The sequence below is a fragment of the Pseudophryne corroboree genome, chromosome 6, assembly GCF_028390025.1.
Source record: "Pseudophryne corroboree isolate aPseCor3 chromosome 6, aPseCor3.hap2, whole genome shotgun sequence".
Classification (NCBI taxonomy): Eukaryota; Metazoa; Chordata; class Amphibia; order Anura; family Myobatrachidae; genus Pseudophryne; species Pseudophryne corroboree.
Genome location: NC_086449.1, coordinates 40,616,363 through 40,632,876, shown reverse-complemented (window position 1 = coordinate 40,632,876; position 16,514 = coordinate 40,616,363). Strand labels below are relative to the sequence as shown.

The 16,514-nt window shown below is 49.5% G+C and overlaps 2 protein-coding genes across 7 annotated transcripts in view; one reads left to right on the top strand and one right to left on the bottom strand.

Annotated features, from left to right (window-relative positions):
- GPC2 (glypican 2) overlaps window positions 1-16,514 on the bottom strand; it is a 131,832-nt gene that overhangs the window by 61,276 nt on the left and 54,042 nt on the right. The window contains exon 2 of the mRNA XM_063930902.1: window positions 730-923. The gene's annotated coding sequence lies outside the window, so the exon portion shown is untranslated. The remainder of the gene's footprint in view (window positions 1-729; window positions 924-16,514) is intronic.
- The window catches only part of STAG3 (STAG3 cohesin complex component), a 285,504-nt gene continuing 281,208 nt past the window's right edge, over window positions 12,219-16,514 (top strand). For 4 of the 6 annotated variants that reach the window (XM_063930901.1, XM_063930899.1, XM_063930900.1 and 1 more), the window contains exons 1-3: window positions 12,219-12,317; window positions 12,661-12,843; window positions 13,070-13,178. In XM_063930901.1, the coding sequence (XP_063786971.1) occupies window positions 12,677-12,843; window positions 13,070-13,178 (276 nt within the window). In that variant the 5' untranslated portion in view covers window positions 12,219-12,317; window positions 12,661-12,676. Of the gene's footprint in view, window positions 12,381-12,660; window positions 12,844-13,069; window positions 13,179-16,514 lie in introns of all 6 variants that reach the window. The other 2 variants (XM_063930898.1, XM_063930897.1) reach the window with 2 other exon arrangements.

The window sequence follows — 16,514 nt, the reverse complement described above, 5'->3', positions numbered from 1 at the left end:
GTACAGGGGATATACAGGGGGATAGAGAGACAGTGCAGGGGATATACAGGGGGATAGAGAGACAGTACAGGGGATATACAAGGAGATAGAGAGACAGTGCAGAAGATATACAGGGGGACAGAGAGACAGTACGGGGGGATAGAGAGACAGTACAGGGGATATACAAGGAGATAGAGAAACAGTACAGGGGATATACAGGGAGATAGAGAGACAGTACTGGGGATATACAAGGAGATAGAGAGACAGTACTGGGGATATACAAGGAGATAGAGAGACAGTACTGGGGATATACAAGGAGATAGAGAGACAGTACAGGGGATATACAGGGAGATAGAGAGACAGTACAGGGGAGATAGAGACAGCGCAGGGTAACAGAAGCTGGATAATGAAGCAAGGGCCATACAGAGCATATTACACCCAGGGACAATATAGACAGACACAGTACAGGGAACTGTCAGAGATCTGAAACAGACATACAGTACAGGTATTACAAAGACAGGGTCAGATGAGGAATACAATGGAATCTATTGTGCAAATTGTTCTGTACAGGCCTGTTATATATATATATATATATATATATATATATATACACACACAGTATATGTTACAGCTTGATGACAGCTATTATGGTGACAGCTATGGAGGAGACATGCACATATATCACATACACACACATATCTATATAAACGAAATCAGGTTATGTACATACGGATAATCAGTAATACATACAGAGAGAAGAGGTATATAAGAGCCCGACACTGGATCAGCTGGAAGACAAAGGAGATGTGTTGTGCTGCACGGTCCTAGAGCCGTCAGATAGTTACTATCTATATCACAGACAGGGCGTGTGCAGGAGGCTAATGATATCCCACCCGTACAGCAGGGACACACAGTTCATCTGAGCAGTGTGAGAGAGAGAGGGACTGGGAGGGACGGAGGGAGAGAGAGAGAGAGAGGGAGAGTTACATTGATTGATATTTGATAGATAAAGAAGTAGAAAAATGTAAAATAGAAAAAAATAGATTATAGATATAAGATGAACAATATGTCATATTTAGATATATCTATATTAGACTAATAAACATAATATAATATAATATTAAATTGATTGATAGAACGATAGGAATGATAAATATTAGAGCGATAGTTATTAGATTGGGGAATAAATATCAGCTTGTGTAGAATGTAAGCTCCTACGCTCCGCTATGTATTTGGAACAGCAGATATTTATATACAGTAGTTACAGTTATCTTCTTGTCTGGAGCAATTTGTGCTTGTGCACTTTGTTGTGTGTATTACATAAAGGATGATAGATAGATAGATAGATAGATAGATAGATAGATAGATAGATAGATAGATAGATAGATAGATAGATGTTACATATATATGTACAGTAGATAGATTATAGATAGATAGATAGATAGATAGATAGATAGATAGCTAGATAGATAGATGTTACATATATATGTACAGTAGATAGATGATAGATAGATAGATAGATAGATAGATAGATAGATAGATAGATAGATAGATAGATAGATAGATAGACAGATAGATAGATAGATAGACAGACGCTGCGGAACCCTTGTTGCGTCATATAAATAAAGGATAATAATAATAGATATTAAAATAGGATTTTAATACCTACCGGTAAATCCTTTTCTCTTAGTCCTTAGAGGATGCTGGGGACTCCAAAAGGACCATGGGGTATAGACGGGATCCGCAGGAAACATGGGCACTTTAAGACTTTAAATGGGTGTGAACTGGCTCCTCCCTCTATGCCCCTCCTCCAGACCTCAGTTATAGGAACTGTGCCCAGGGAGACGGACATTTCGAGGAAAAGGATTTTTGTTAACCAAGGGTGAGATACATACCAGCTCACACTACAACACACCGTACAACATGGCATTTAACTAAAACTAGTTAACAGCATGAACCAAAAAATCAGCAGCAGGCTGATCGAAACCAAAAACACAACCTTTGTGTATCAATAGCAACAACCTCTTCCTGGATGTCCCAGCGCTTTCTTAAACTTAACATGTCTAAGACCGAGCTGATCATCTTCCCTCCCTCCCGCATAACCTCACCTCCTACAATCTCATTATCTATTGATGGCACTACTATCTCCTCTAGCCCCCAAGTGCGCTGTATTGGAGTAATCCTTGACTCCTCCCTCTCCTTCAAACCACACATTCAGCACCTCTCACAAACCTGCCGTTTTCATCTAAAAAATATTTCCAGGATCAGACCCTTTCTGACCCAGGATGCTACTAGGACTTTTATCCACTCACTGGTCATCTCCAGACTGGACTACTGTAATCTCCTTCTGACTTGCATTCCTGACAAACACCACTCTCCACTCCAATCTATCCTCAATGCTGCTGCCCGGCTCATTTTCCTCACCAAACGCACTACGTCCACCTCTCCTCTCTTACTAGACCTTCACTGGCTCCCCTTCCCTTTCAGAATGCATTTCAAGCTTCTCACACTCGCTTACAAAGCCCTCACCCACTCCTCTCCCATCTACATCTCTGACCTTATCTCCCTTTACACTCCCACCCGTCCTCTTCGCTCTGCTAATGCACGACGACTCTCCTGCCTACGGATTTCTTCCTCCCACTCCTACCTCCAAGATTTTTCACGTGCTGCACCACTTTTCTGGAATTCCCTACCTCTCCCCCTCAGACTCTCCACCTCTCTACAAAACTTCAAACGGGCTCTCAAGACCCACTTATTCACCAAACCCAGCCAAATCTCATCCTAAGCCTCTGTTCCACATTCTCTATGTACCCCATCTGTGTCACCCCTGTCTGTCTACCCCTCCCCTTTAGATTGTAAGCTCTCACGAGCAGGGCCCTCTTCCCTCATGTGCTCTTCCTTTGTCTTACTTTAATAATCTTCAACTGTACCACATCCAGCAGTCTTCTGCCACCTGATACTTATTCCAGTGTCATCTGCTGATGTAACTATGTTTATTTACCCTGTACTTGTCCTATACTGTCATCAACTGTAAGTTGCTGTTTTCCTGTTTGATTATTTATGTACTCTGTAATTGGGCGCTGCGGAACCCTTGTGGCGCCATATAAATAAAGGATAATAATAATAATAACTATGAACAAGTACTGCAGATAGAGTCCGCACTTGGACGGGCGCCCAGCATCCTCTACGGACTATGAGAAAAGGATTTACCGGTAGGTATTAAAATCCTATGTTCTCCTTCGTCCTAGAGGATGCTGGGGACTCCAAAAGGACCATGGGGTTTATACCAAAGCTCCAGACCGGACGGGAGAGTGCGGATGACTCTGCAGCACCGATTGAGCAAACATGAGGTCCTCATCAGCCAGGGTACCAACTTGTAGAATTTTGCTAAAGTGTTTGAACCCGACCGAGTAGCTGCTCGGCAAAGTTGTAGCGCCGAGACTTCCCGGGCAGTCGCCCAAGATGAGCTCACCTTCCTGGGAGATGGGCCTTCACTGATTTCGGTAACGGCAATCCAGCCGTAGAATGAGCATGCTGAATCGCATTACATATCCAGCGTGCAATAGTCTGCTTAGAAGCAGGAGCCCCAATCTTGTTGGAAGCATACAGGACAAACAGAGCCTCCGTTTTCCTAATACGAGCCGTTCTGGCTACATAAATTTTCAAAGCTTTGACCACATCGAGAGACTTTGAATCAGCCAAGGCTTCAGTAGCCATAGGTACCACAATAGGTTGGTTCATGTGAAACGAATAAACCACCTTTGGTAGAAATTGTTGACGAGTTCTCAACTCCGCTCTATCCTCGTGGAAAATCAAATAGGGGCATTTGTGAGACAAAGCCGCCAATTCCGACACCCGCCTTGCGGATGCCAAGGCCAATAGCATGATCACTTTCCAAGTGAGAATTTTCAACTCAACCGTTTGTAAAGGTTCAAACCAATGTGACATAAGGAACTGTAACACCACGTTAAGGTCCCATGGTGCCACTGGGGGCACAAATGGAGGTTGGATGTGCAGCACGCTTTTCACAAAAGTCTGTACTTCTGGAAGGGAGGCCACTTCCCTTTGAAAGAAAATTGATAAGGCCGAAATCTGCACTTTAATGGAGCCTAACTTCAGGCCCGCATCCACACCTGCTTGTACAAAATGGAGAAACCGACCCAGCAGAAATTCTTCCGTAGGAGCCTTCTTGGATTCACACCAAGACACATATTTTCTCCAAATATGGTGATAATGCTTCACCGTTACCTCCTTTCTAGCTTTCAGTAGAGTGGGGATGACCTCACCGGGAATACCCTTTCTTGCAAGGATTTTGCGTTCAACCGCCACGCCGTCAAACGCAACCGCGGTAAGTCTTGGAACACGCACGGCCCTTGCTGTAACAGATCCTCTCTTAGAGGAAGAGGCCAGGGATCTCCTATGCGTAATTCCTGAAGATCCGGATACCAGGCCCTCCGTGGCCAATCTGGAACAACGAGTATCACCTGAACCCTTGTTCTTCTTATGATCTGTATCACCTTTGGGATGAGTGGAAGTGGAGGGAACACATAGACCAACTGATACACCCACGGTGTCACTAGGGCGTCCACTGCTACTGCTTGAGGGTCCCTCGACCTGGAACAATAATTTTGAAGTTTCTTGTTGAGGCGAGACGCCATCATGTCTATTTGAGGAATTTCCCAACGACTTGTCACTTCTGCAAAGACCTCTTGATGAAGACCCCACTCTCCTGGATGGAGATCGTGTCTGCTGAGGAAGTCTGCTTCCCAGTTGTCCACGCCTGGAATGAAGACCGCTGCCAGAGCACTTGCCTGTTTTTCCGCCCAGCGAAGAACTTTTGTGGCCTCCGCCATCGCCGCTCTGCTCCTTGTTCCGCCCTGGCGGTTTATGTGCGCCACTGCTGTTATGTTGTCCGACTGAATCAGGATGGGCAGGCCGCGAAGAAGATGTTCCGCTTGTAGAAGGCCAATGTAGATGGCCCTTAATTCCAGAATGTTTATGTGCAGACAAGCTTCCTGGCTTGACCATTTTCCCTGGAAAATTTTGTCCCTGTGTGACTGCTCCCCAACCTCGGAGACTTGCATCCGTGGTTGCTAGGATCCAATCTTGGATCCCGAACCTGCGTACCTCTAGAAGGTGAGAACTTTGGAGCCACCACAGGAGAGAAATCCTGGCCCTGTGAGATAGGCTTATCCTCCGGTGCATGTGTAGGTGAGACCCGGACCACTTGTCCAACAGGTTCCACTGAAAAACTCCGGCATGGAACCTACCAAACGGGATGGGCTCGTAGGCCGCCACCATCTTCCCCAGCACCCAAGTGCATTGATGAATCGACACTCTTGCCGGTTTCAGAATCCCCTTGACCATGTTCTGTATTTTTAGAGCTTTTTCCATCGGGAGAAAAATTCTCTGCAGTTCCGTGTCCAGAATCATGCCCAAGAACGACAGCCGTGTTGTCGGAATCAACTGTGACTTTGGCAAATTTAGGAGCCAACCATGTTGTTGCAGAACTGTCAGGAAGAGCACAACGTTTTTTAGTAACTGCTCCTTTGATCTCGCCTTTATCAGGAGATCGTCCAAGTACAGGATAATTGTGACACCCTGCTTGCGCAGGAGCACCATCATTTCCGCCATTACTTTGGTGAAAATCTTCGGGGTCGTGGAAAGACCAAACGGCAACGTCTGAAATTGGTAATGACAATCCTGAACAGCAATCCTCAGGTAAGCCTGATGTGAAGGATATATGGGGACATGTAGGTAAGCATCCTTTATGTTGACTGACACCATAAAACCCCCCCTTCCAGACTGGAGATCACTGCTCGGAGAGATTCCATCTTGAATCTGAATCTTTTCAAATATAGATTGAGGGATTTTAAGTTCAGAATCGGTCTGACCGAGCCATCCGGCTTCGGGACCACGAACAGACTTGAATAAAACCCTTCTCCCCATTGTGATGGGGGTACCGTGACAATGACTTGCTGTTGACACAGCTTTTGTATTGCAGCGCACACTACTTCTCTTTCCGGAAGAGAAGCTGGCAAGGCCGATTTGAAAAATCGTTGGGGGGGGGGGCACGTCTTGAAACTCCAGTTTGTATCCTTGGGCCACAATTTCCAGCACCCAATGATCCAGGCCTGAGTGAGCCCAGACCCGACTGAAGAGCTGAAGAAGTGCCCCCACCGGTGCGGACTCCCACAGCGGAGCCCCAGCGTCATGCGGTGGACTTGGTAGAAGCCAGGGAGGACTTCTACTCCTGGGAGCTTGCCACAGCCGGCGATCTTTTTCCCCTTCCCTTACCTCTAGCAGCAAGGAAGGAGGACCCTCGTCCTTTTTTTAATTTATTAGACCGAAAGGACTGCATCTGATACTGAGGCGTTTTCTTTTGCTGTGGAGGGACAAAAGGTAGAAAAGATGACTTACCCGCGGTAGCTGTAGATACCAGGTCCGCGAGGCCTTCACCAAACAAAACGCCACCTTTGTAGGGCAGAGCCTCCATAGCCTTCTTAGAGTCAGCATCACCATTCCATTGATGAGTCCACAACGCTCTCCTAGCCGAGACTGCCATGGCATCGGCCCTTGATCCCAAGAGGCCAATATCTCTCGCAGCCTCCTTTAGATAGACTGCAGCGTCCCTGATATGACCCAGCGTCAAAAGCACGCTATCGCTATCCAGGGTGTCAATTTCAGATGACAAGTTATCTGCCCACTTTTCAATAGCACTACTCAACTATGCCGCTGCCACAGCAGGTCTGAGCAGCGTACCTGTAGTGACATAAATAGATTTCAAGGTAGTTTCCTGCTTACGATCCGCAGGATCCTTTAGGGCTGCCGTGTCAGGGGACGGAAGTGCCACCTTCTTGGACAACCGCGCTAAAGCTTTGTCCACCGTGGGCGTCGACTCCCACTTTACCCTATCCTCAGAGGGAAACGAATATGCCATTGAAATTCTCTTGGGAATCAGCAACCTCTTGTCAGGAGTATCCCAAGCCTTTTCAAAAAGAGTGTTCAGTTCATGAGAGGGAGGAAATGTTACCATAGGTTTCTTTCCCTTATACATACAGACCCTTGTCTCAGGCACAGCAGGGTCTTCCGTGATATGTAAAACGTCCTTAATTGCCACAATCATGTACTGAATGCTCTTAGGATTCAATTTGGCATCACTATAGTCGACACTGGAGTCCGAATCCGTGTCGGTATCTGTGTCTGCTATCTGGGTAAACGAACGTTTCTGTGACCCTAAGGGGGTTTGAGTTTGTGACAAAACATCTTCCATGGATTGTCTCCATGCTTGATTCTGAGACTCAGATTTGTCTAATCTCTTATGCAACGAAGCCACACTTGCATTTAAGACACTCCACATATCTACCCAATCAGAAGTCGGCGGTGCCGACAGAGTTACTCCCACATTCTGTTCTACCCCCACACCAGCCTCCTCCTGGGAAGAGCATTCAGCCTCAGACATGTCGACACACGCGTACTGACACCCACTATCACACTGGGCTATAGGGAACAGACCCACAGTAAGGCCCTTCAGAGAGACAGAGAGGGAGTTTGCCAGCTCACACCCAGCGCCTCACCCGGTCTGAAGGAATATACAATGCCCCAGACCTTGCAGCGCTTTTATATATATATATATATATATATATATATTCAACACCAAATATGCTGTGCCCCCCCCCCGTTTTTGCACCCTGTTACTTGTGACAGAAGTGAAGGGCCAGGACCAGCGTCTCTGCAGCTTGCTGTGAAGAGAAAAGATGGCGCTGATAAGAGCTGGAAGGACGAAGCCCCGCCCCCTAAATGGCACGCTTGTGTCCTGCTTATTTTTATACTGGTGGGGTCTGTATACAGTGCCTGCGCACTGTATACCTCTGTGCCAGATCTTAAAAGAGGTTTTATTGCTGCCCAGGGCGCCCCCCCCCCCCTGCGCCCTGCACCCGTGTAGTGCCATTTGTGAGCAGGAGCAATGGCGCGCAGCGTGACCGCTGCGCGGTACCTCTGAGACTGATGTCTTCTGCCGCCTTCACTGAAGTCTTCTTTGCTTCGGTTACTCACCCGGCTTCTTTCTTCTGGCTCTGTGAGAGGGGCGGCGGCGCGGCTCTGGGAACGAGCAGCTAGGCTATACCAAGTGATCAGACCCTCTGGAGCTAATGGTGTCCAGTAGCCTAAGAAGCAGAGCCTTTAACTCACAGAAGTAGGTCTGCTTCTCTCCCCTCAGTCCCACGAAGCAGGGAGCCTGTTGCCAGCAGTGCTCCCTGAAAACAATAAACCTAACAGAAAGTCTTTTCTAGAGAAACTCAGTAGAGCTCCCCTAGTGTGTGTCCAGTCTCTCTGGGCACAGAATCTAACTGAGGTCTGGAGGAGGGGCATAGAGGGAGGAGCCAGTTCACACCCATTTAAAGTCTTAAAGTGCCCATGTCTCCTGCGGATCCCGTCTATACCCCATGGTCCTTTTGTAGTCCCCAGCATCCTCTAGGACGAAGGAGAAATAGATGTTATATATATATGTACAGCAGATAGATTATAGATAGATAGATAGATTATAGATAGATAGACGTTTCTATAATAGGTGCAAGGTACAAGGTGCACACGGGCCCCTTGGTCTAGGAGGGGCCCACACCGCACACAGGGGTAATTCAGACCTGATCACTAGGCTGCGTTTTCGCACAGAGGGCGATCAGGTCCAAACTGCGCATGCACCGCAATGTGCAGGCGCGTCGCACGGGTACAAAGCGGATCGCCGCTCAGCAATGGGTTTGTGCGAAGGATTCGTTCACACGGGTGACCGCAAGGAGATTGACAGGAAGAAGGCGTTTGTGGGTGTCAACTGACCATTTTCAGGGAGTGTTTGGGAAAACGCAGGCGTGTCCAAGAGTTTTCAGGGAGGGTGTCTGACGTCAATTCCGGTCCCGGACAGGCTGAAGTGATCGCAGCGTCTGAGTAAGTTCTGGGCTGCGCAGAGACTGCACAAGGTCTGTTTGTACAGCTCTGCTACACATGCGATCGCACACTTGCACAGCCAAAATACACTCCGGCGACTATCTGATTGCAGCGTGCAAAAATCGCTTGCTTGCGATCAGGTCTGAATTAGGCCCATACCGCACCCATTTTTAATACTTACCTTTCTGGAGGACAGTCAGAATAAGGCTTACCATTCCATCCCTCTAAAACGGGACGCTCATGGATTACACAGGTTCTGTGGCTGCTTAAAAGCATATGAAATGCAGGCTTGAAGTCAGCCAGCCCCTGTGTAACCCATGAGCGTCCCGTGTACAGGGATAGTACAGGGATAGTATGGTAAGCCCAGTCAGAGTGCCAGTCACCTCCCTTCTCCCTCGTGCTCCCATCTGTCTCTCTTCAGGGGGGCCGACTGAGACTTGCCATTTAAGAGTCCATAGGAGTGGTAGCAGGTGCACGCACACACACACACGCACACACACACACACACACACACACACACACACGCACGCACGCACACACACACACACACACACACACAGTCATAGACACACACACACACACACACACACACACACACACACACACACACACACACACACACACAGTCATAGACACCCACACAGACACACACACACACACACACACACACAATTGCTATTGCTCAAATTTGCAAACATCTGCGTCCACTGGCCAGCCCCAGACAGCGGCTTTGGGGAACCGTGTGTAGTAGTAACAGGGGTACACAAGGTGAGATGGGGTTCCTCAGGGCCGTTGAGAGCGGGGATGGGTACTGAGGGAATGATCAAATTAGGGAGGTGCGGTCACACCCCCTACAACTACTAAAAAAAAATCATAAAACTGAGGGGCAGATCCAGGTGAGGGGTGGGGTGATCAGTGCAACCCCCCCCCCCCCCGCACAGTATGCAGGCGGATCGGAGGCTGCGACTGCTCAGCCTCAGAAGCCTCCCCACACCCTCCGCAGCCCAGCGCACAGCAACCGGCAAGAGGTAGAGGCTGCAGCAGTCTCCTCTCTCTCCCTGCCCTGATGTGCTGCTGCAGTTATTGCACTATGGTGGTCATTCCGAGTTGTTCGCTCGCTAGCAGTTTTTAGCAGCCGTGCAAACGCTATGCCGCCGCCCACTGGAGTGTATTTTAGCTTAGCAGAAGTGCGAACGAAAGGATCGCAGAGCGGCTACAAAGTTTTTTTGTGCAGTTTCAGAGTAGCTCAAAACCTACTCAGCGTTTGCGATCACTTCAGACTATTCAGTTCTGGATTTGACGTCACAAACCCGCCCAGCGTTCGCCCAGCCACACCTGTGTTTTTCCGCACACTCCCTGAAAACGGTCAGTTGCCACCCAGAAACGCCCACTTCCTGTCAATCACTCTGCAGCAAGCAGTGCGACTGAAATGCATCGCTAGACCTTGTGTGAAACTACATTGTTCGTTGTGCCTGTACGTCGCGCATGCGCAGAACTGCCTGATCGCTGCGCTGCGAACAAATGCAGTTAGCGATCAACTCGGAATGACCCCCTTTGTGCTAAATGTCCACCTTTGTGAATTATAACATTTTTCCTCAAACATGACCCACATCCCCCTCACAATTTGTAATTTCTGTAATACATACGCTAACCATACTATCCCTTTAAACCAGGACACTCCTGAATTACACAGGTTCTGTGGTTGATTAAATACAGACATGAAATAAGCCAGACACAGAATCTGTCTAATTCATGAGTGTCCTGGTTTAAAGGGATAGTATGGTAAGCCTAAAGGGTCCCATACACTAGAGCGATAATGCCCGATTTCATCCGATTTCTGGCATTCGGCCCGATATATCGGATGAAATCGGGCATTTTGGAGGTGTTTCCGATCCGATGCGCGATCCCGTGAGCATCGGATCGGATCTTCCAGATTGAATGTGCTGCACAGAAGAAGGGGTGAGAGAAATCAGCCCGCTCTATGGGGCCGATTCCATTCAGCGGATCCGCCATGTACAGCACCCTGAACTAAGGGTGGCCATCGACCATCGATGGTCAGCAGACATCATTGGCTTGCTACCGATGGCTGATGGTTTGGCCGTTGATGGCGGAGATGCAGCAATTTTTTTATGTGAGCCCACCCTTCGCACATGCTAAAGCCGCCACCATCTATTGGCTCTGCCGCTGCGTGGCACCGATAGTAACACTGGTTGTTTTCTGTCAATGGTTTCCTGCCATCGATAGAAAGTATTGATGGAGTCTGAATATTGCTAGTATAGGGTACGACACATCACAGCTATTGTATTTAATACAATTAGCCTGTCATAAGACATAATTAAAGAAGCACACGAGAGAGACGTCCACTTAGGATCACTGAGAGGAGGGGTGCATTCAGTCTTGCCTACTTACAGGCAAACCATGTGTCAAAGGAGGGGGCGGTCCGGGGGCATGGAGGAGGCGGTCTGGGGGCGCGGAGACACGATTGCATCATTGTAGCCCCGCACACCACTTTACAATACCCACATTGCCGGCATTGTCAAGCGGGGAGGGGCAGGGCTAAATCACATAATCGCCACGGGAGTGATCTGAAGAAACCAGGGGGTGCAGGCAGTAGGGAAATGGATGCGGGAGACTTGGCCACTTCCCTGGGAGGGTCCGTGAGTGCCACACGATTTTCGGGAGCCTCCCGGCCATTCCGGGGGAATAGGCAAGTATGGGTGCAGTGCTGTGGTACGACATTATGTATGGTTCTCCAGATGCTGTGGAACTACAAGTCCCAGCAATACAGGTGGCAGGCAAGGCTAAGGGGGAGATTTATCAAGCCTTGGAGAGAAAAAAAGTGGAGAGAGATAAAAGAGACAACCCATCCTCTTCTGCCATTTTACAGGCTGTCCTATTATCTTTGCACAGGTTCCATCTTATACTATAATGTATGTATGTAGTAGGGCTGCCCTGATAACATGAAGGGCGTGGCTAACCACTGTAGGCGTGGCATATCCCGACCGGCATTGGCCCCGGCCCATTGGCTGGGAAGTCTGGCTTCTGCGTTATAACCTATTACACCCGCAGGCAGCAACCAGTCCAGTCGCCATCTCACACGGCGGGCGGGGCAACAGCACTATACAGAGTACGGCCACAATGACCACACACTGACACTAGGACCCGGACGCTGGTTCCGACGAAACACGCTGCCACAACCAAGATGGCGACGCCGACGCAACATCCACGCACGGCCCGGTCCCTATTGGCTGACTCGGCGCCTCAGGGGCGGGAACCATTCGATCTGTATAAGAAGGTTGGGCCAGGGTCAGTGATGGGTGGGGCGTCCTTTTCCCGCGCTTCACAGATAGTGTGTATCAGCGGTTACCTGCACAGCAGCCGGAGTTCTGCCCGGGAAGGTGAGGTTTGTACCCGGCCGGGTGTGGTGGTACAGCACGGGGGATGCCACCGGGTGTGTGAGGGTATGGAGGTAGCAAACGGTGTCATTGAGTGTGTGTGTATATTTAATATATATGTGTGTGTGTATATATATATATATATATATATATATGTGTATGTATACAGTATTCTACTGTTTGGTATGTATTGAATAATAGGGTCATATTGTTGGGAAAAATCTTCAAAAACCCCAGCACTGTCGTTTCCAATTGTAAAAGTGCTAGCTCCTCGGGCAAAACCACCGCACAGATAGGGTATGTACGCTCTGCTCAGCCGCGTACTTGTTTCTCGTGTCTCCCGCAGCTCCTCCGCCACGGACATGTTGCAGCGCGTCACCCGCAGCTCCTCTTTGGAGACCTCCTCTCATCTGACCAGTGGCTCTTCTTCCCCTTCGCCGTCTCAGTATGCTGCCAGGAGCCTCACCGCCAGGTCGCCGGACGCAGGAGGAGCGGCGCCCGGAGCGAGAGCGGAGCCAGAAGGAAACACGTGAATATGTTTATTGTTTGTCCATGTTCTGCCGCTTCATCCTGTCTGTGTCGGTGGTGAAACTGAAACCGCATGTATCCGTAAATCTTCCGTCACCTCGATGTTTCACAAAATAACCACCGGTCGCCGTACCTCCGTATTACATATAGGATTCCTTTATCGCGCTGAACAAGATGGGGTCTCATGTTATTTTTTACTCTTGTTCTTACATCTGGATGTATTTTAGGAGTTCGGACAGTCCCGTAGAATTCTCTGATGACGACAGGAGTGACTTTGAAGACACCTTGAAGAAAACGCACAAGAGGACTCGCAAGCCTTTCCTAAAGCTGGTCCCAGTACGTGGCCCTTGTGGTGACCCGCTGACACACTGCAGCTATTCCAGATGTGGTTGAGCGTCCCTCAGTTCCCAGCAGGCATAGAGACCTCTTCATGGGTCTGCAGGCCCATCCCTAAATGCTACTTCCCTTAGTGGGGCATAGCATATACGGTCATATCAAATGTATAATATAACTGTCACCCTGCAGAGGGAGGGACAAGGTCATAGCTCCCTTCTGTCTGTGTCACTTGGCGGGGGGAAGGGACAGGCTCATTGCTCCCACCCTGCAGGGACAGGCTCATAGCTCCTTACTGTCTGTGCCACCTTATAGGGCAGTGATGGGGAACTTTTGGCACGCCAACTGTTGTTGAACTACACATACCAGCATGCCCTGCTACAGTTTTGCTCCTTAGCTATGCTAAAACTGTTACGGGGCATGCTGGGATGTGTAGTTCAGCAACAGCTGGAGTGTCAAAAGTTCCCCATCGCTGCTATAGGGGAAGGGGCAGGCTCGTATCTCCTGATTATCGCCTTGTAGGAGGAAGGTCAGACTTATTGCTTCTGTCTGTGTCACCCTGCAGGGGGAGGGACAGGCTCATAGCTCCCTCATGTCTGTCACCCTGCAGGGATAGGTTCATAGCTCCCTTATGTTGATCACCCTGCAGGGGGAGGGACAGGCTCATAACTCCCTTCTGTCTGTGTCACTGTGTCACCCTGCAGGGGGAGGGACGGGCTCATAGCTCTCTTCTGTCTGTGTCACTGTGTTACCCTGCAGGGGAGGGACAGGCTCATAGCTCCCTTCTGTCTGTGTCACCCTGCAGAGGGAGGGACAGGCTCATAGCTCCCTTCTGTCTGTGTCACTGCGTCACCCTGCAGGGGGAGGGGCAGGCTCATAGCTCCCTTCTTTCTGTGCCACCCTGCAGGGGGAGGGACGGGCTCATAGATCCCTTCTGTCTGTGTCACCCTGCAGGGGGAGGGTCAGGCTCATAGATCCCTTCTGTCTGTGTCACACTGCAGGGGGAGGGACAGGCTCATAGCTCCCTTCTGTCTGTGTCACCCTGCAGGGGGAGGGACAGGCTCATAGCTCCCTTCTGTCTGTGTCACCCTGCAGGGGGAGGGACAGGCTCATAGCTCCCTTCCGTCTGTGTCACCCTGCAGGAGGAGGGACGGGCTCATAGCTCCCTTTTCTCTGACGTCCTAGTGGATGCTGGGAACTCCGTAAGGACCATGGGGAATAGCGGCTCCGCAGTAGACTGGGCACAAAAGTAAAGCTTTAGGACTACCTGGTGTGCACTGGCTCCTCCCCCTATGACCCTCCTCCAAGCCTCAGTTAGAATTTTGTGCCCGGCCGAGAAGGGTGCATTCTAGGAGGCTCTCCTGAGTTTCTTAGATAAAGTTTAGTTTTAGGTTTTTTATTTTCAGTGAGACCTGCTGGCAACAGGCTCACTGCATCAAGGGACTAAGGGGAGAAGAAGCGAACCTGCCTGCTTGCAGCCAGCTTGGGCTTCTTGGCTACTGGACACCATTAGCTCCAGAGGGACCGAACACAGGCCCAGCCTCGGAGTCCGGTCCCAGAGCCGCGCCGCCGGCCCCCTTACAGAGCCAGAAGCAAGAAGAGGTCCAGAAAATCGGCGGCAGAAGACATCCAGTCTTCACCAAGGTAGCGCACAGCACTGCAGCTGTGCGCCATTGCTCCTCAGGCACACTTCACACTCCGGTCACTGAGGGTGCAGGGCGCTGGGGGGGGGGGGGGGCCCTGAGCAGCAATAAAAACACCTTGGCTGGCGAAAATACATCACATATAACCCCCAGGGCTATATGGATGTATTTTAACCCCTGCCAGTATATAGCAAAGAGCGGGAGAAAAGTCAGCCGAGAAGGGGGCGGAGCCTATCTCCTCAGCACACTGGCGCCATTTTCCCTCACAGCTCCGCTGGAAGGACGTCTCCCTGACTCTCCCCTGCAGTCCTGCACTACAGAAAAGGGTAAAACAAGAGAGGGGGGGGCACTAATTGGCGCAGTTTGATAATATCAGCAGCTATAAGGGAAAAACACATTTTCTCTAACGTCCTAAGTGGATGCTGGGGACTCCGTAAGGACCATGGGGAATAGCGGCTCCGCGGGAGACTGGGCACATCTAAAGAAAGCTTTAGGACTAACTGGTGTGCACTGGCTCCTCCCCCCATGACCCTCCTCCAAGCCTCTGTTAGATTTCTGTGCCCGACGAGAAGGGTGCACACTAGGGGCTCTCCTGAGCTTCTTAGTGAAAGTTTTAGTTTAGGTTTGTTATTTTCAGTGAGACCTGCTGGCAACAGGCTCTCTGCATCGAGGGACTAAGGGGAGAAGAAGCGAACTCACCTGCGTGCAGAGTGGATTGGGCTTCTTGGCTACTGGACATTAGCTCCAGAGGGACAATCACAGGTTCAGCCTGGATGGGTCCCGGAGCCGCGCCGCCGGCCCCCTTACAGAGCCAGAAGAGCGAAGAGGTCCGGAAAAATCGGCGGCAGAAGACGTTCCTGTCTTCAATAAGGTAGCGCACAGCACTGCAGCTGTGCGCCATTGCTCTCAGCACACTTCATACTCCGGTCACTGAGGGTGCAGGGCGCTGGGGGGGGCACCCTGAGACGCAATAAAACACGATAAAAATACCTTACATGGTAAAAAATGCATCACATATAGCTCCTGGGCTATATGGATGCATTTAACCCCTGCCAGAATATACAGAAAAACGGGTGATAGGCTCCGCCCCCTTTTCGGCGGTCTTATCTCCTCAGCACACTGGCGCCATTTTCCCTCACAGCTCAGTTGGAGGGAAGCTCCCTGGCTCTTCCCTGCACTACAGAAAGGGTTAAAAAAAAAAGAGAGGGGGGCACTAATTAGGCGCAGTATTAAAACATACAGCAGCTATAAGGGGAAAAACACTTATATAAGGTTATCCCTGTGTATGTATGTATGTATGTGTGTATATATATATATATATATATATATATATATATATATATATATATATATATATATATATATATATATATATATATATAGCGCTCTGGTGTGTGCTGGCATACTCTCCCTCTGTCTCCCCAAAGGGCTAGTGGGGTCCTGTCCTCTATCAGAGCATTCCCTGTGTGTGTGCTGTGTCGGTACGTTTGTGTCGACATGTATGAGGAGAAAAATGATGTGGAGACGGAGCAGAGTGTCTGTAACAGTGATGTCACCACCTAGGGGGTCGACACCTGAGTGGATGTACTGTTGAAAATTACGTGACAGTGTCAGCTCTGTATAAAAAAACAGTGGTTGACATGAGACAGCCGGCTATTCAGCTTGTGCCTGTCCAGACGTCTCATAGGCCGTCAGG